This window comes from Mycothermus thermophilus (genome assembly GCF_041956435.1).
Source record: "Mycothermus thermophilus strain CBS 625.91 unplaced genomic scaffold VTJ04scaffold_4, whole genome shotgun sequence".
Classification (NCBI taxonomy): Eukaryota; Fungi; Ascomycota; class Sordariomycetes; order Sordariales; family Chaetomiaceae; genus Mycothermus; species Mycothermus thermophilus.
Genome location: NW_027191430.1, coordinates 3,579,428 through 3,596,613, shown reverse-complemented (window position 1 = coordinate 3,596,613; position 17,186 = coordinate 3,579,428). Strand labels below are relative to the sequence as shown.

The 17,186-nt window shown below is 55.0% G+C and overlaps 8 protein-coding genes and 1 non-coding gene across 9 annotated transcripts in view, besides 2 other annotated features; 4 read left to right on the top strand and 5 right to left on the bottom strand.

The window, feature by feature from the left end:
• VTJ04DRAFT_7023 (uncharacterized protein) overlaps positions 1-509 on the bottom strand; it is a gene marked incomplete at both ends in the record, with an annotated part of 2,770 nt that extends 2,261 nt beyond the window's left edge. The window contains 2 exons of the mRNA XM_069365305.1: positions 98-421; positions 477-509. Coding sequence (XP_069219044.1) covers positions 98-421; positions 477-509 — 357 coding nt within the window. The remainder of the gene's footprint in view (positions 1-97; positions 422-476) is intronic.
• A 707-nt stretch (positions 510-1,216) lies between these two features.
• Positions 1,217-1,225: a sequence feature (Short protein (VTJ04DRAFT_7022, KAL2120061.1) was converted to a misc_feature.).
• Positions 1,226-1,296: 71 nt separating this feature from the next.
• Positions 1,297-1,338: a sequence feature (Short protein (VTJ04DRAFT_7022, KAL2120061.1) was converted to a misc_feature.).
• Positions 1,339-2,356: 1,018 nt separating this feature from the next.
• VTJ04DRAFT_7021 (uncharacterized protein) lies at positions 2,357-4,014 on the top strand (the record flags this gene model as incomplete). The annotated part of the gene is made up of 3 exons (XM_069365304.1): positions 2,357-2,602; positions 2,657-2,804; positions 2,861-4,014. The coding sequence occupies 3 exons, from the start codon at positions 2,357-2,359 to the stop codon at positions 4,012-4,014; spliced, it is 1,548 nt and encodes a 515-aa protein (XP_069219043.1).
• A 215-nt stretch (positions 4,015-4,229) lies between these two features.
• On the top strand, positions 4,230-4,976 carry VTJ04DRAFT_7020 (uncharacterized protein; the record flags this gene model as incomplete). Its single annotated transcript, XM_069365303.1, has 1 exon — positions 4,230-4,976. The coding sequence occupies one exon, from the start codon at positions 4,230-4,232 to the stop codon at positions 4,974-4,976; it is 747 nt and encodes a 248-aa protein (XP_069219042.1).
• Positions 4,977-5,211: 235 nt separating this feature from the next.
• On the bottom strand, positions 5,212-6,725 carry VTJ04DRAFT_7019 (uncharacterized protein; the record flags this gene model as incomplete). Its single annotated transcript, XM_069365301.1, has 4 exons — positions 5,212-5,334; positions 5,390-6,243; positions 6,299-6,330; positions 6,595-6,725. The coding sequence occupies 4 exons, from the start codon at positions 6,723-6,725 to the stop codon at positions 5,212-5,214; spliced, it is 1,140 nt and encodes a 379-aa protein (XP_069219041.1).
• Positions 6,726-7,108: 383 nt separating this feature from the next.
• VTJ04DRAFT_7018 (uncharacterized protein) lies at positions 7,109-7,936 on the bottom strand (the record flags this gene model as incomplete). The annotated part of the gene is made up of 1 exon (XM_069365300.1): positions 7,109-7,936. One exon carries the CDS (start codon positions 7,934-7,936, stop codon positions 7,109-7,111), a length of 828 nt encoding a protein of 275 aa, XP_069219040.1.
• An 829-nt stretch (positions 7,937-8,765) lies between these two features.
• Positions 8,766-8,851, top strand: VTJ04DRAFT_t81. The gene has a single exon. It is a non-coding gene; the product is annotated as a tRNA-Glu (tRNA).
• Positions 8,852-9,863: 1,012 nt separating this feature from the next.
• VTJ04DRAFT_7017 (uncharacterized protein) lies at positions 9,864-10,994 on the top strand (the record flags this gene model as incomplete). Its single annotated transcript, XM_069365299.1, has 1 exon — positions 9,864-10,994. The coding sequence occupies one exon, from the start codon at positions 9,864-9,866 to the stop codon at positions 10,992-10,994; it is 1,131 nt and encodes a 376-aa protein (XP_069219039.1).
• Positions 10,995-11,456: 462 nt separating this feature from the next.
• On the bottom strand, positions 11,457-13,696 carry VTJ04DRAFT_7016 (uncharacterized protein; the record flags this gene model as incomplete). The annotated part of the gene is made up of 2 exons (XM_069365298.1): positions 11,457-11,891; positions 11,966-13,696. The coding sequence occupies 2 exons, from the start codon at positions 13,694-13,696 to the stop codon at positions 11,457-11,459; spliced, it is 2,166 nt and encodes a 721-aa protein (XP_069219038.1).
• Positions 13,697-14,722: 1,026 nt separating this feature from the next.
• On the bottom strand, positions 14,723-17,091 carry VTJ04DRAFT_7015 (uncharacterized protein; the record flags this gene model as incomplete). Its single annotated transcript, XM_069365297.1, has 4 exons — positions 14,723-14,845; positions 14,901-15,209; positions 15,272-16,243; positions 16,300-17,091. 4 exons carry the CDS (start codon positions 17,089-17,091, stop codon positions 14,723-14,725), a joined length of 2,196 nt encoding a protein of 731 aa, XP_069219037.1.
• Between the last annotated feature and the right edge of the window lie 95 nt (positions 17,092-17,186).

The window sequence follows — 17,186 nt, the reverse complement described above, 5'->3', positions numbered from 1 at the left end:
CTTTTTTTTTTTTTTTTTTTGGTTGGCAGAGCCTCAAAAGAAGACTTCCGCCGCTTCGTTGGTGTGAGGAGGGGCGGGCAGGGCGAGCCAGTGCCACGTGGCTAGGGACGGGGCGGAAGGCGACCAGAGCGCGGGCGGGGCTGCTGGAGATGATGGCGGCGGCGGGGTTATCAGTGGCGTCGGTGGCACCCGTAAGGGCAGCCAAATCGGGGGCGGGGGCGTCGGGGGTGTCCTCGAGGGCAGCGGCCGCGTTGGTGGTGTCGGGGGTGGGGGGATCGGCGGCGGCGGCGGCGGGACGGACAGTAGCAATACCTTCCGCTGCCGCGGGCGGGAAGGCGAGTGCGGCGAGCAACCACAGGTCTTCGTCGCATTCTGCTACAAGCGCGGGCAGGATGGGAGGCGTGCTCCTCTTAATACGCCGCTAGATGCTATTTATAATTATTAGTACCTGGGTATATTCTTTGGTCCCGACTGACTTGTCTTACGCTTGTTTGATAGTTATGAAACATCTTATGGCAATGGACTTAGAACAGATAATATTAAAAGAAAGGACGTTGCGAAGGTGCAATCTTAATAAGCGTAACTTGAAAACATTTTGGAACAGGTACTTGGGAACAGATAAAGTTCAAATCTCAAGCGCAGTTTCTTTACAAGCTCGGGTGACCTAAGAGTTCTTCGTGATGTTATCCGGTCTTGATTAGGTATGATGCCAACACCCCGGCGTCCTCTATCTAGATCACCGCCCAGGTTCGCGAGCTCGACACTGCGACCGTATTGTAGTCGGACGAGCCCAGCATCCCGCTCTCTAGACACCAGTCCCAACCTGCTTCCGCCCAGCCTTCCGTTTCAGCTCCCGCTGGCCCTAGATCTGTTTTCGATGTTACAAGACCCATCGGCTGCTCGAGGCCATCCTTCAGGACGCAACACGGTCCATCGTGTATTAATCTCAACTAGGAGACATTTGCTCACAGATCCCCAAGGCACATTCACTGGTGAGCCTTTACAGCTACGACTTTGGGAAGGAGACCTTGCAGCTGTTGGCAGCTCTCAAGGCGTTTCCCCATGTGACCAGAATGCCGATGGTTGCCATGGTTGCAAACATCCCGAACCGGGTCCCTTTCTCTTTTTTTATACACCATCAACAACATCACGCCAAACGCTTCCAACCGCTTAGAACGGCAGATTGGCGTTTTGCAAGAGCTGAATAAAATTGCGCTTAGAACCACTGGCGTTAGGGTTAGGGTTAGCCTCTTGTTCATAGGTATATTTCTTGTCCTGGTCGGGTTTGGTGCTCACCTGGCCGGCCTCAGGGGTGGGCTTGAGGGCATCCTCGGACATCAGGGTAAGGGTAACCAACTACACAGTAAGTTAGGTACTTCGGTATACCTAGGTAAGTAAGGTTTCCTGTTTTCTTCTCTTTTTCCATTTTTTATTCTGTCTTTTCTTTCGTTTTTCTTTCCTTTTTTCTTTCCTTTTTTCTTTCCTTTTCTTTCCTTTTCTTTCCTTTTCTGGATTACAAACTTAAGGCGCTCTAGCATCTAAGGATATCCATTAATCGGGCGACAATACGAGATATTATTAACATCTGCTCGTTGTTGGAACAACACCCCTAGGCCATCCCAAAAGAGATCCTGAGATACCTCGGTACCTATGTTGTACCAAACACCAGAAGAGTCACCTTCAGAATGGGAAGCTTACTCACCAACAGCCGTCCGGACTGGGAATTCTGTCATCCGACGCATCTGCGCCATTTCTTGCACGTGCAGCCGCAATCTCACTGCGCATGGCACCTCGCGTGGCGCAACATCATTTGTTGGTTGACGGGGCGTTTCGCCAGACGCAGGGTCAGCAACAAGACCAGCAGCAACTGGCCCTGACACAAGATCATGTTGACGGAAAAAGGTCTAGACCGGGCGCTTGAACGCCAACGGGAGCCAAGTTTAGGCTCCCGTCTTGTCAGCGCCAATCTCACGCATTGGGCTTACGGCGCCGTTATGCCCGCTGCGCCGAATCCTGTCCGCACACGCATGTTTCAGACTTCTCCACGCAAACCTTCATGTCGCGGCGCGAGCCACTGATCCGTTCCCGTGCCCGGATACAACGCGGCCCCTGCCCGTCTTGGCAGGGGAGCGTCTCGGGTTGACCAAAGTCTCGCAGCTCCTTTTATGAACGCTCGCCTACTGACATGTTCGCTCATCTAACCTTCTAGAAAAATTTTGTCGTTCTCTTGCTGGCAAGACCGCAGACTTTTTTTTTGTCGTCTTTTGGGTTTTTTTGTCACAAACCAACCCTTCCCCTCATTTGATCTCTCCCATTGTTAAACCTCCTGACGATCCTCACCCCGAAATTGGACACGATGGGCGATGACGCTCCCGCCGCCGGTGCTCCCGCGGCTCCCGCGACCTCCGCTGGGCATGGAGGGAATCATGAACCCCATGAGCCCATGACCAGCCCTCACCACCAGAAGCCCAAAAAACTCAAGACCAACGGCAAAAACGCGCCGGTCCGCGATGAAATCGCCTCCCTCACCTCTCCTCGTCTCTACACTACCCCGAATCCCTTCAGCCGCAAGAACACATCCCTCGACATTGATGACTACTTTGTGCGTCTCTCTTTGCCATGCCCCCTCATGTTTCCACGCTAACTCGAGCTCTAGACGGGTCCGCGTGACATCCAAAAACACTCAAAATGGCCTCTATTTATGCAGATGCATGGAAGCATTCTGCCTAAGCTGATTGTTCCGTTGCTGTCTGTCGCCGCATGGGCATCATGGATCACCTGTGTACACGTCTTGGTCACCCCACGTATGCCAATTCCCCTGAACGCCGCCTGGAACTCGTTCTGACAACCATTCGAATAGTCAACATCGGCAGCGTGTTGTTGACGGTACTCGGTTTCGTGGTTGGTCTTGGTCTGTCGTTCCGGAGCTCCACCGCGTACGAACGTTATGCCGAAGGTCGCCGCTACTGGGCCCAGTTGATCCTCACGAGCCAGAGCCTTGGGCGCATCTTTTGGATCCACGCCACTGGACGCAAGGATGTCCCCGAGGAGGAAAAAGAGGAAGCCGAGAAGAAGGACCTGCTCGAGAGGCTCACGGTCATGAACCTCATCGTCGCCTTCTCAGTCGCGCTCAAACACCGCCTTCGCTTTGAGCCATATACGTGCTATGATGATATTTCTAGCCTTGTCTCGCACCTCAACACATTCGCTCTCGCCGCCACCAAGGAGGACCATGAAAACGTGCATCGGACATTCAAACGGCACGGTTTCTTCAAGAGCGTGGGCGAATATCTCGGTATCTCTTTCGCTGAGAGCAACCCACGCAAGGCCATCAAACGGGCCGGTCGACCCCTGGGCAACCTCCCTCTCGAAATCCTGTCCTACCTGGCAAGCTACACGGACGAACTGTCGGTCTCCGGCCGGCTTCCTGTCCCCATGCACCAGACGACGGCATACAACAACATTTCTACCCTCAACGATATTTTGGTAGGGACGGAGCGCGTGCTTACGACGCCGCTGCCCATCGCCTATTCCATCGCCATTGCGCAGATAACCTGGGTCTACATTCTCGTCCTTCCGTTCCAGCTTCTCGGTACTGTTGGCTCCCAGCCCTGGATTACCATCCCTGCCACCGTCGTCGCTGCGTACATCATCCTGGGAATCCTGTACATCGGCCGCGAGATCGAGAACCCCTTCGGCCAAGATGTCAACGATCTGCCGCTCGAGGGCTACTGCGCCCAGATTGCAGCGGAGATGGACGTCATCGCCAGCCGCCCCAGACCCAAGAGCAGTGATTGGATCGAGTCCATTGACAACAAGGTGCTCTGGCCGCTGTCCAGCTCGGGCTGGCCTGTATGGATGGACCGCAGTGAAGAGGCTATCCGGGAGGCCGTCATTCACAAGGTCGAAGCAACTTTCTACAGCCAAAAAGATGATCCTGTTCTTTTCCGAGGTGCGAGTCGGGCGGACAAGGACAGCAGCACACTTCCGAAGTCTTCAAAGAGTGAAGTATAGTCGGGGGATTTGTTGTGAATAGTTTCCATAGTCCGATGAACAACATTTTTGTTTTTTGGTTAATAAAAGGTCATTTTCCAAGCAAGGCTGTTTGCCGTTGGTTCGGTGGAGGGCTGATTTATCAGCAGCGGGTCTGGTCCAAGTTACCCCACACAACCAACTTCCAACCTGTCCCAGGATTGCCGCCACCTCACTGTCCTGGAACACCAGCAAGAATGACCCCTTTTTTCAAGGTCCTCGTCTTCAGCCGCACATTGGCTTATCGCCACGCATCGATTCCCGCAGGAATCCGGGCCTTTCATCGATTGGCGGCAGATTCAATTACCACCCCGCACCCATTTCGCATCGACGACAGCGAGGATCCTTCCTTGTTGACGAAGGAACAGCTCTCAGAATATCGTGTCATCGTTCTTCTACAGTGCTCCGGCGATTTCTTGAACGATGACCAACTTGAAGCCCTCAAGGGGTTCGTCCGGTCAGGCGGCGGGATTGTAGCTGTCCACTGCTCCAGCTTTGCGCTGCAGTCTTCGAAGTGGTACGAATCCCTGATTGGAGCCATCTTCGACAACCATCCGGAGCCACGGCTTGGTCGAATCCGTGTGCTGGACAACAATCATCCAATCATACGGACGGCACGCCGAGGCATATCAAACGAAGCTCGAGAGACATCAGACGCGCCAGTGGAAATAGAGACGGAAAGGACATGGTTGGATGAGTGGTACAACTTCAGGACGCACCCAAGGAAAGTCTCCGACAAGCTCCATGTCCTGCTCGCGGTGGATGAGGCATCATACACGGGCGGGACACATGGAGAAGACCACCCGGTGGCGTGGTGCCAGGAGTTTGACGGGGGACGATGCTTTTATACCTCCCTTGGTCATTTTGACGAAGCATATGAGGACGAGTGGTTCATCGGGCAACTCTATGGAGGGATTCTCTGGGCGGCGCGTTTGGAGGCTTGACGGGGCATCAAGCCCCGGCGTTTCAAAGCGCAGTTCTGGCATCAAACCAGAGGTTCAGGACTCGATTCGCCGTGAGATCAAAGCTCATAAGAGGCCACATTTCTGTTTGGTCCGTGTCCAATCATATATGTAAGGTACATACCATCGAAACATGACACGAAGCCTGGCTCAGCCCACCAACAAACACCCCCCTTAAAATAATGTTTCCCGTTGCCCGAATCGAGCCACTGGATACTCACGCTGTCATCACGCCTTCACAGAAAGCCTTTCGATTCTCCTTCTTGACATTGCCGACATGTGTATCAATGAAGTCGAGAATGGGCTCAATGTACTGGTGCCAACCGGGGATCTCAGGGCCCTTCTCCCAAGGTCAGTGGGCTACTAACACTATGCACATCGTATGAACTTCTTACCGTGTACTTCAAATCAAAGACGTGGAGCTCTCCCTCCTCGTAGCATTCCACTACCGGCACGCCGGTTTCCTTGAGGAGACTGGCCAGCTTGTAGCTCTGTTGGATCGGGACGACATTATCCCCTGTACCATGCAAGAATGCAGTCGGCGGAAATAGTTCGGTTCCTCGCTTCCCCTCAGCCACCCGCTCCTGCAGCACACGAAACGGGGATACCAAGCGAACAAAGGCCATAAACTCCTCCTCATCCCCGAACTTTTCCCTATGCATGATGCCCACTCGCAGGCCGTCTGCAGAGCACGAGAGACAGTGCATCATGTGTAGTTCCGCTTGCATGAGTACCCTCTCGGTGAAGCGGAAATCAGTGGCCCAAAGCTGGCTGAGCTCGGCGTCAGTGAAGCGCGTGAACTCGTCCCATGGCAGCGCGTCAGTCAGGACGTTGTTCATGTCTCGGTCCCTGAGCAGCTTGTTGAGCATGTCCTCAGAGAACACGCCGTCCCACGGCCCTTCATTCGCCCTGCTAGGCCGTTGGTCCGGAGGACCGAATGCCGGCATTGAGAGAAAGTCGACGACACCATACATATCAACCACTGCCATTGGCGGAGGAGTGGCATGGAGTGCCGTCAACGTCACGAGATGCCCGCCCGCCGATTCGCCGCACAGGACATACCGGTCGACGTCTACCTTCTCTGGCCCAAGGATCTTGGGCAGGTTGGCACGGCACCATTCTATTGCCTCGAGACAGTCCGCTAGCTGATCATCGATTCGAGCTTGGGGTGCCAGCCTGTAATTGTGGGACACCAGGTGATATCCACGCTTCCTGGAACCAGGAGCCATCCATGGCAAGGGTGCAAAATCTGGCCCAAGTTGTTAGCTCCGCTTTGTCAGTCTCAGCATGTGGGAGATTCTTACGAAACCCCGCAAGCCATCCACCTCCATGTGTCCTAAGTAGAACAGTTATTAGTGGGATTTCGAGCACTACGAAAATTTCCATGTAAACTTGAGCATCCTGTTCGCCCAACGTATCCACAGTTAGTGTAACCAGGGAGCGGTCGAACCCCCGGAGAGCGACGGCCAAAGCTGGGTTCTTCACAGCCTGCCTCAGAGTGGTTGTAGGTTGTCTGAATGCAGGACGAAAACACCAAATGAAAACCGATTCTCGGACTCATCCAACTTGCTGTGGGGTTCAGGGAAATGGCTCTGCTTACCAGATCACAAACGGGGCGTTCTTAGCATCCGGTGTCTCAGCCGGCCATACCCGGACGGCTAGGTCAACACCGCTGGTTGATTTGAACGTGTGGTCCGTGAAGCCCGGCGGTGCTGAAGGCGGCTGCGACATGATTTTCAGCTCTGATATCGGTGAGTTGGATGTAGTTGTGATTGCTCAAGAGCAATTGGAGAGTAGTGTTCAAAAAAAGTCACAAATGCGGACACAAGATGAAGAGGACGCATTGTTAAGAATGCTGACGCGCACATGCTATTTATCCGAAGTCCCGCAGGCCGAGAAACGGTAATACGGAATCAGAGTCGGGCCTATCAGAACAACAGCTTGGTTGAAGTGGTGTTTAACTCTGTGTCATAAAGGCGCCAATTCAACGTTTGATCTAACAGTCAAACATAAAATCTCATAGGTCGAGCAGGAGCTTGACTTGACATTCATCAAATGTGGTACAGTACACAGGCCATGTATTCATATTCGCCCCTCTGCCCAGCGTGTCATAATCACTGAGGTGGTCCAGCAGATCGCTCTCTGAAGTTCCTCCTAACCCTTCCAATTCCTCGACCCATGACCGTGATTGTGTGCACATATCTCAGTTTACCCTTCTCGACGCGGAACTCGTGGCTGTCGGGCAGGGAGGCAAAGCTCAGGAATACGGAGACAGCACCGACGGTTTCGTCAATGACATAGCGCCGGTTGGTCAGAGAAACTCCGCTCGGAATCCCAACGTCACACCTATCATTAGGACCGCCGTTGCCCGTGTACATGCCGCCCTCCAGACGTGAGCATGGATAACCCCAGGGTACGACGACACTCTTGTCGCTGAAGATATCCAGGTAAGCGTCGGCAGCTGCTTGGATGACCTCTCGGGAATCGCGCTCGTCCTCGGGAATAGTGCCCCAGTCCTCACGGCTGGCCCAATATAATGTGCTTGTGGCGTTGAACAACCAGTCGCCAGTGGTGGTCACGAGAGTGTCGATTTTTGATGCAGCCCCGTCCGTAAAGTAAATCTGTGTGCCGATAACGTAGGGCGTCGATCCGGTGGCTGAAACAATCTCAGTGTACGTAGCGCACTGCGTTGTGTCAAGGCTGTGCCGGGAGTGATCGATCTTGATGGCTTTGGAGAGGATGCCTGATTCGATATTGACTGCGGCAAAGTTCTCGCGGTAGTCTAGGGCCTCGGAGACAGGCTTCAGAAGGCTTGGATCACCAGCTGCATGTGCAGCTAGAAGGCTGTCTGCCGCCTCCTTGAGGAACTCCCGGGTACAGTCGGCTGCGGCAGCCAACCAAGGGCCAAGGGCCGCGACGGCGACAAGAGTAGAAGCGTACATGGTGTGAGGTGGCTTTTGGAGAGCGCTGATGAGACGCAATGGCCCGGAATCAAGGTTGGAAGTTAATCATGTTCCTTTTATACCTTGCTAGGCCCAGTGTATGTGAGGGGAGGAATGGGGCCCTGCACAATGTTCATGGATTCCAGAAGGCTTGTCCTGGATGGGGCGACGGATAATTGACATGAACTAGACTGGCGATATTGGCAAAGCTTGTTTTACGGGAGTTGTGCTTCGGCAGTTTTCCCCTGTGAACATGATTGGCACGGGAATGGCGACCGAAATACACTCCCGACACGGGAGGCGGCAGGCAATGGGACCTTGCAGCGTGGAGTGCGTCATCAACTATTACTTAGCTTTCTGGCTTCATCTGGCAATACAAACTCGTGTTTCGGAATTCATGTCGGGCCAAAGCACTGTTCATAGTTCCAGATATGAAGGTTGGTCGATACTACAAGTGGAGAACTCACAGGACCTCCCCCATCTTCGGCACTTCATGATACGAATGAATGCATGAGAAATCAGATTAATCCTGTCATGGACACAGGCAGTGATGGATTAAACCCACATAACATCAGCGCAAGGGTAAGGTTGCTGTCGTGGTTTAGAAGGATCAGGCTCATTCTGATTTCTCTGACCATGAAAGCCTTGAGCATGCCAGCCCATCCATCAGGAAATATCGGTAGGTGAGGAACAACAGCCATTGATACATCAAGGGATTCAGCAAAATCTCAGGTATTAACTTTGGGCATTGGCCCCAAATCAACATCACCTTGTCGAAAGCACGCACATGAGACGTGGTGGGTGACTACTCAAACACCCAACAAACGATTTCCATATAGTGTAGTGGTTAGCATTCCAGATTTTCATCCTCATGTGAATATTCTGGCGACCCGGGTTCGAACCCCGGTATGGAAAAACATTTTTAGGTTCTTTTTGGGAAACTCATGAACAGTGCGTGGTCGGTTCAGGTGTTTGGTGGGGTGTTGCAACTCCCTCGAAGGTTTGATCCATCTCGGACTTTGCCAGCCCCTGGATGAGCGATACAGACTGCAACATGAATATGTCAAGTCGAAGGATGAAGTTTCGGGGGTGTGTCTTGATTCCGTTATCATTTCCCTCTTTGTGTCCTCTACTTTTGGTTCGAGGATTGCGCCCGCGCGTTCAGCTTAGATGTTAATGAACAGAACATTCGGTTTCAATACTTCTCTGACTAGCTCCATGCCTTGAGGTAGCATATTATCAGAGATATACTTCCTGGTGACCATGGTCCGCTTCAGATACCTTAAATCCTTCTAGTTCCCACCGGAGCCGTGAACGATGCCCGGAGTACTTGCCCTGTCACTTGGCGGTTGAGCAGAAACCAGGCCATCGGCAACAGTGTTTGAGATTTTCGGCACAAATTCAAGCAATGGATTCTTCCCATTAGCTTTGTCAAGTTTGTATTTCGCCGGATTTTCCCATCCCCCCAGAAATCCTGTCGGTAACTCACTCGGTCTTGGCCCGAGACCGTGCCGAGGTGGGTCTCCGGCCGGGTCGGACGACATCCCCGCGTGCATCCGGCCGGCCGCCGGCATTCCCCTCTGTGGGGCTGCCCCGCAATTTGCAATCCCCACATTCGGCAAGCTGCACGGGACTGGTCAGCAGATCTTGCAGATCAACGCCAAGCAGCAAAACAATCACGAGGTTCCCATCTTCCAACCGCCGGGCACAACCCAGCACGCGTTTCTGCTTGTGGCGGAACTTTCACCCTGTGCTCGACCTCGCTCAACTTTCGGGTCAGTAAACTCAACTATTTGTCCTAGATATTGCTTTCTTTCATCCCTTCAAACAAAGCAGAGAAACAGGCCCTGTGCTTTTAATGCCCCCAGGAGTGGAACGCCAGAATTAGATCATCATCAGCCTGCCAATCACCCAAACCACCACAAACATGGATACTCGACCCCGCCCAAGGCCGGCGGTGCACCGCTTCTCTCTGCGCTACCTGATCATCATCCCGGTGCTGTTGGCCATCGCTACGGGTGTTGTCCTCTTTGTGCATAGCGACACGAACACCTACATGCTCTACTCGCAGTGCCACGCACGCTCTCGGCTTCCGTGGCTCTCCCATATCCCCGTCCTCGGTAGCCCCGCATGCTTCCTCGTCAGCTTCTTCCAGGAGGCGGGGGCGTCGGTACGCTCCTTTGGCCTCATGGCCGTCATTTTGGCCTTCATCGCCGGACTGCTCACCGTGAGCACCGTCGAAGCCGCGCGTATCTGCAACTCGCCCAGCGTACTTATCGCCTATCCGACGGGGCCATGGCTCGTCTTCGACCTCATCGGAGGCGCCATCGTGTGGCAGCTCGTCATCATTCCTGCCTTCTTCCACCGGAGCCGAGCCATCATCACTGCGCGCCGGCATGGCGTCCCGCCCCCGCCCCTTCCCGGACGTACCGATCCTGTGTTTGGCGAGAACATGCGTCACCTAGGCCGTCTCGCTGAGATAGTCGCCATCCCCGTCGCTGTGGCTCTCGGCTGCGTGGTACCCTCCCTTGCCTTGCTCATCACCAATCACCCGGTCGCGGTGCTCGTCTGGCTGTTCTTCCCGGTTTGGGTCTCCATCATACGCCAAACGGTGCGCCGTCTCGTGCTGTTCCTCGGCCGCGACCCCCGCTGGCACGACTCGCTTCACCTCGAGTCCAGTCGCTGTGGCCTGCTCGCCGTCTACGCTGTGCCCATCATCTGCTCGGTGTTGGCTCAGGCCCACTTCCTTTGGACTCTGACCCAGGCCGATGACCGCCGTGAAATGACACGTTCTGCCCTTAAGTTCATCACTATTGATGCTTTCTTTGTTGGGCTTACCGTATTGTATTGGATTTTGGTGGAAGCGGGCTGGAGGACCGCATTGGTTGTTGCCGTTGCCTCGTTCATTCTCGGACCGGGTGCTGGCATCTGCATTGGCTGGATCGATCGCGAGCGCAGTGTCGACCCGGACCACAACGCGACGATAGTGGTCGCCGTGGGCGCTCGGAGAGATAGCGAGGATCTTGGACCGTCGGAAGAAACACCACTCTTGCGGTAGCCAAGGGAGAAGTGGATTGTTGTCCTCGACGTTGTGGAAAAGCAATGGATGTCAACCAACAAGCATGTCATGAGAAACGGAACCACGGATCGGAGTGATGCATTGTCTAGGGTACATAACGACTGCATGATGTACATACATGAGCCGGGACGCGATTATGATCATTAATCTAATGTTTTCACATCAGGCTGGTGGTTTTCGTGTTTTTTGAGTTCGCAGCCTCACCACCAACGTTTGATCATCCACTCACAGAGCAACCCCCAAATGCAGATCCCCACAAACGCCGGTGACGAAACCACGCCATCCAATCCTCATCTGCACCCCACGCGCACGTGCTCAACCGATCCGAGTATATTAAGACATGGGCTTGTCCCGAGTCTAGGGACCAACGCCAAACATCACCAACTCCAAACAACAAAAAGACACTACAAACAAATCATTATGCTCACATCATCAAATTCGTCATGACATCCCTCCAGGGGTATATTGCCCCATCTCGTTCCAACCATCCGGCAAGCCAGTTGACCACAATTCCATACCGAAAAAGTCCGGCCCAAAATTGAGCGCCTGGGCTGCTTCCTCGAACGCGTTGCTCGCACTTGTCAGGGCACTGGCTTGAGATGGCGCGACGGCCGGCGGCGCAGGCGTAACAGCAACGACGGCAGTTGAAGGACCAGCGGCCGTGGCGAGGATAGGAGTGGGGCTCACGGGCACACTCAATGATGTCATCGGTCCTATCGCAGCCATCTGCACAGCATCAAGATGCTGCTGCGGTTCCTCTGGAGGGCGGGCTGCGGGCTGTGTTGGGGGAAGAAGCGGCATGGTGGGAGTTTCAAGCGACGGTGGCACCTCGGGCAAGGACAGGCCATTGGATATGATCCGTTCGATATCGGCTTGCTGTCAAGGGGTGAGTAACTGATGCCTTTTGGACGTAGAACCGTAGTTCCGGAATAGTAGAAAAAGAAACTTACAATGCTGGCAGAGGCCGACCCCGGAGTTGATAGACGAGCTGCCCGGAGGCACACATTTGCAAGTTCCTCGATGCGCTCTCGGGTGAATCCGAGAGCCGCGTTGTCCGTCTGGAGGCCGTGATACAGGACTCTCACGCACTGAAAAGCACATCCAGGAAGCTCAAGATCAGCTACTGGCGGCTTGTTGTTGCTCAGGCTCAGGAGTTGCGAGAACATGTCGGCCATAGCCCTGGCGTGCTCGTAACAACTGTGGCGTTTGTGCATCACGAAGAGCGGATCCATGCTGTCCAGTACTGTTTGCGGGAGAGATTCTCTCAGTCCGGGCAAGAAAATACGGTGCAAGTCGAGATAGCACTGCCGGCGCAGGAGGTGTGTCATAACGAAGATTCCAAGGCGCTGCGAATAGCTCCGAAGGCGGAAGTTGGCTTCGTTTTCGCGGAAAGAAGCAGGAAGACGCGCGTCAAATAGGTCGAGTTCAGCAACAAACTCAGCCAGCTGGCCTGGCAGAACAGCAAGAGTCTCAGGAGAGCGGCTTGCTGTCGCACGGGAAATGCACTCAGAGATTCGGGTGCGCAGCCAGTACAGGCGGATGTGCAGCGCCATAAGACCAAGCACATCCGGCAGCGGCGGGACGACACCAGCCGCGTCAGGCCCTGGGGACCGCAGTGGCTCCGTCGGCTCGGGCAGGTCAAAGTCGAAGTTCCTCTCGTTGCAGGGAAGTTGCACATGAATCTGGCGATCCGGAGAGGGCCAAAGGGCAACCTCAGGCTGGCCAGTTGATATGGAGGCGTCTATCATGTAAATGGACCACATGACGCGGCGCCGCGACTCTCGGGCTAAGAAGCACAGATCGGGGTTCTCGTGGGGGAGCCGCAGCGCCGTGGCGAACCGGCTGGTGATGGCGTGCAGCATGAAAGCGCTCGAGAAACGCTTGGAAAGGATCCTGTGCTTCGTGGCAAGCACCAGCGCCTGCAGCCGCGCGATGGTGGGCTTCTCGAGAGCTCCAAGACACATGGATATCGCTTCGTCGATGCAGCGATTCCCGTAGGTTACCATGTTGGCTCCGAGGTCGGTCAGGAGCGATGCTATGCCCACGATAGAGAGCACCAAGGCACGGTCGAGAGATCCGGCATGGTACCGCTCCATGAGGGATGGTCGATGCAAGAAGGAGAAGACGGCGATGTGGTGGACATGGCGGAAGAAGTTGTCAAAGGCCTTCAAAACCAAGGCTTCGTCGAGGTCGACCTGCGGGTACTCGGAGAGGCCAGCGGCACGAGGGCTGGCAGTCATGCCTGAAGTGCCATAATCGTTGGATGCGTTCTGCCCAGCTTGCGAGTCCACATCCATGGGCGCTGCCCCGGAAGGAGGGGAGGTGGCTTGGGCGAGGTTCGGCATGGGGAGCGAACGTTTCCCTGGGCGGTAGACGCACTCGAGTCCCTGCGCACGACAGCGGTCGCAGCTGGGAAGTGAACCACTGCAGCGGGCCTTGCGAGCGTGACAGGTCTGACAAGCCTGACGCACGCGGCGGCGTGGCACCGAGATGGCCGTAGGTCCATTGCTTTCTCCAGGGCCGACCACCTCGACGCCAACGCTTTCGTCGTACGAACATCCAAAACCGAGGCGCTCACAGTTGGCGCAGATGCCCTGGCGCCCGTCGCACCGGACCTTGCGTGCGCGGCAGGTGACGCACGTGTTGCTGGTGCGCTTCTGGGGACGAGTTGAGTCGCTCATGGGTGTGAGAGCGATGTCGTCGGGCAGCTCAGCAGGTAGTTGACGGATGGATCCTGGCCAGGTTCCAGTGATAAAATACACTTAATGCGCTATGAGAGCGCAGTTCGGCTTGTCATAGGACGGTCTGGGTGTCGGTCGATCGTCCCGATGTTGAGGTTGTCTCGCGTCACTCGTCTGGGCGATGCGTCTTGAGTTTGACTCAACCTGGACTTTTCTTTTCACCCCTGACCACAGTCAACGAGGGTTCGTGGTTTATCCCGAGTCGCCCCCGTCAAACCACAACTGATGCTGCACACGTCGGTATCTTGCTAGGCACGTTGGCGGTTCTTCTTTCTCAGTTGCCGCAAGCATCTCGTGAGGATCCAGCGTCTCTGTCGCCGAGGTATCTTTACAAGCTGCTGTGCTGTTCAAACGAGAATTGAGAGCGGTTCTCACCGACGGCTGCGTCCGCTGGGCTGCGGAGTTGGTTCGAGAGGGCCACCGAGTTGATTGGCACAACGTGGTGGGTCTGCTTGGCAGCCCGCCTTCCTGGTAAACCCGTGGACCCACACGAATCTTGGCACCCTCGTGGGTCGACGGAACATCCAGCCGGGGATCACTTTGAGGCGGGCACGGTTCTTGGCGAGACCACCTCCTGATTTTCGCTGTCAGAGATTCTGGGGTGCCACGAATCCACGAGTTTGTTCTTTCTTGCCAGAAACCAAGGTGGATGACTCCCAGTCCTCTATGTGGCGAAAGGGTATGTAATTCACCGCGTTAAATTCCGCAACCTCCCCGATTACATGATTGGGTTGGCCGGTAAACTTCGTAGCGAGCTGGACAGAATCATGAAGCAAATAAACTCCCTGACTGAGCCTCCCTCCCCCCAAAGCAAGTTGAACCTGTATCAACGAGAGCAACTCCTCCTTACACCCTTGATCTTGTCACATTTGACTCTGATTGTGCGAGACCTCATCACCCGCAAAAAGCGTGGACGCACTCATCCACGAACAGCTATAATCGGCTCCCGGCGTCCCCAGCCTCGCCCTACATCTTGATCCTGAACAGGTACCGAAGGCGCACCTGTGACACGTCATAGGCGATATACTCGTTGTAGTAGAGCGAGGCTCCCGGCACGTTGGTGTCTCCAGGGGGTACGGACGTATCGGGCTGGACAGGTTGTTAGTAAGGAGCCATAGCGTCCATTTCCGCAGGTTGAACTCACCATCATGACACCGGCCAGGGAAGGATGCACGCACGAAGCGTCCTTCCACTTCAGCGGGCCTGTCCGGCCCTGGCCCCAAGTCGCAACCATACCCTTCTTCTTTGCGTCCTCCCCGGCGTTGTAAGAGGCGTGGATCAGCTCCTGCATAGGGTTGCCGAGCTCTGCTTCGCACAGTAGGAGGAGGGCTGTGCCGTCCGAAATATACGAGCAGCAGTAGTTGGCCGACTTGGATGCCATGTCGGCCATGTAGATACCTTTGCCGAACATGTATCCAGAGACTGGGGCCTCCGGGGGTGCAATTCTGAGACCCTGTTGCGCGACAAACCTGTTAACAATGCTCGAGTGTCAGGGGTCAAAGGAGATTTCCCTACCTGGCTCAGGATACCACCAAAATTCGTGACGCGTGAGCCGTGCCACAGCAGACGCCTGTTCTGCCGCATCTTGCCAAACTCGCTGTCGTCGAAGCGCGCGAACTCGCCCTTGCGTTCGATGCGGAAGATGTTTTCGATCTGGTATGTGTGACCGTGTGTATAACCGCGGGTTTCGAGGAGGTAGGTCTTCAGCTGCTGGAACTCGCTGCTCTCCGGATCCAGAGGCGTCATTTCCTCCATCCCCAAGCCTGCATATTGCTTGTCGAGTGGGTGGACATCGTCGTCCGCCTTTTCTAACTTCATGATCAACGCCGCATCCTTCATGTCGCTCAGGCTTTCGAGAAGTTCTATTTCTTGTTTCACCATTGCCTGGCTCTGAATGATGGGAGGGCGATTGCGACCAAAGGCATGCGGGATGAGGGAGTAAAAGGTGTTGGAAAGATGCTCGACGGCCGCGTTGTAGGACAGGTTGTAGTTGGCGGCCAATGACGAATCATCAATGAGCGCCGACAAGTCCTTCAAGGCTTGGAAACCGCGCGTGATGGTGGCCTTGCTCAACTTGCCGAGAGGCAGTTTGTTGGCGTCGTAGTTGAGCGATGACATGGTAGCGTTAAAATAGCTCTGGTTGAAGATGAGCTTCATGAGGTTTTGGACAGCCGGGTCCAACTTGGACTCGGGAGGCTTCCAATCGCTCGACTTCTTGCCCTTGTCCGCTGTCCCCGCAGTGTTTTCGTCGTCCGAGTCCTCATCATCTGACTCCTCGTAATTCCTTTCGATGAAGGCGTACTTCCCCGGTTTGGGGTCCTTGCCTCGGTCAGCCCAGGCCAACCCAGACTTGTCCTTGAATTTCTTCTCGAACTGCCGCATGGCATCGCTCAACGGCCCGGGATCAGTGACCTGCGTCTGGCCTCGCTCGCCGACCCGGCCCCAGCGCGTCCATGTCCGGAATTGACCATTGGGATCTTGCAGAAGCTGTGGAGAGAGTCAGGTGTCTGTTCAGCCCTCATCGGTTTCCTGATATTGCTCACCTGGATGCGGTAGAACTTGTTGTTGTTATGAGAGGCGTTGGTTTGGTTCAGAGAGGCGTCGTAAATGATACCCGAGTCGTCAATGTAAACCTTGCACTGCACATAAGGGCATCCTTCATCAAGCGGGATGACGATGTTTTTGTCCTTTGCCACCTGTCCCTCGCCCACTGCCCGTTCTGCCTTGGCCTTCTTCGACTTTGTCGTCGGGTCCTCCTCTGGCTCGGGCTCAATGGCGTCACTGGCATCTTTCATCTCAATGTCCTCATCCTCTTTCTTGACATCTGCAGTCGTCTTAGCCGCCTTAGATCCCCGGGTCTTTTTGGCCTTTGGAGCATCGGCCTCATCATCGGCAGCGTCGTCGGCCCCGGCAGTCGGCGCCCTCTTCCGCGACCTGGAGTTGGAGACGGCGGAAGTCGAGGTTCCGTTCGTCTGAAGCGCATCGTTTTGTTGAGAATTGTCTGCGACAGCCGATGTGCCCGGCACATGGTCCTTCTCGGGCTCTTTCGTGTTGTTCTTCTCACAGAGTGACAGCCACTCCAGGCTAACAATGTGCAGCCCGAGGGTCTTGGCCTTGGCGACCTTCGTGCTCGGCTTCCCATAATCAGCCGCGGATGCCACGAGATGGGTGGTCTTGTCGGTCACTGCGTTCTCGAAAGTCGCCCCCAGGGCTTCCGCTCGGGCCTTGATGGCGCCATGTGTTGTACCAGGGAAGGTTCCGCTGAGCGCAATCACACAACCATCCAATGCAGGCTTGGCTGCGGCGGCAGCCTTCCTTGCCCGCTTCGGAGGCATAGTGGGGATTTCGATGTCAATTAGATGGGTCGGCTTTCGGATAGTGAAGTTGAAAAGTCCCCAGTGTCGTCGGGCGTGTGGTTCAATGAGTCGTA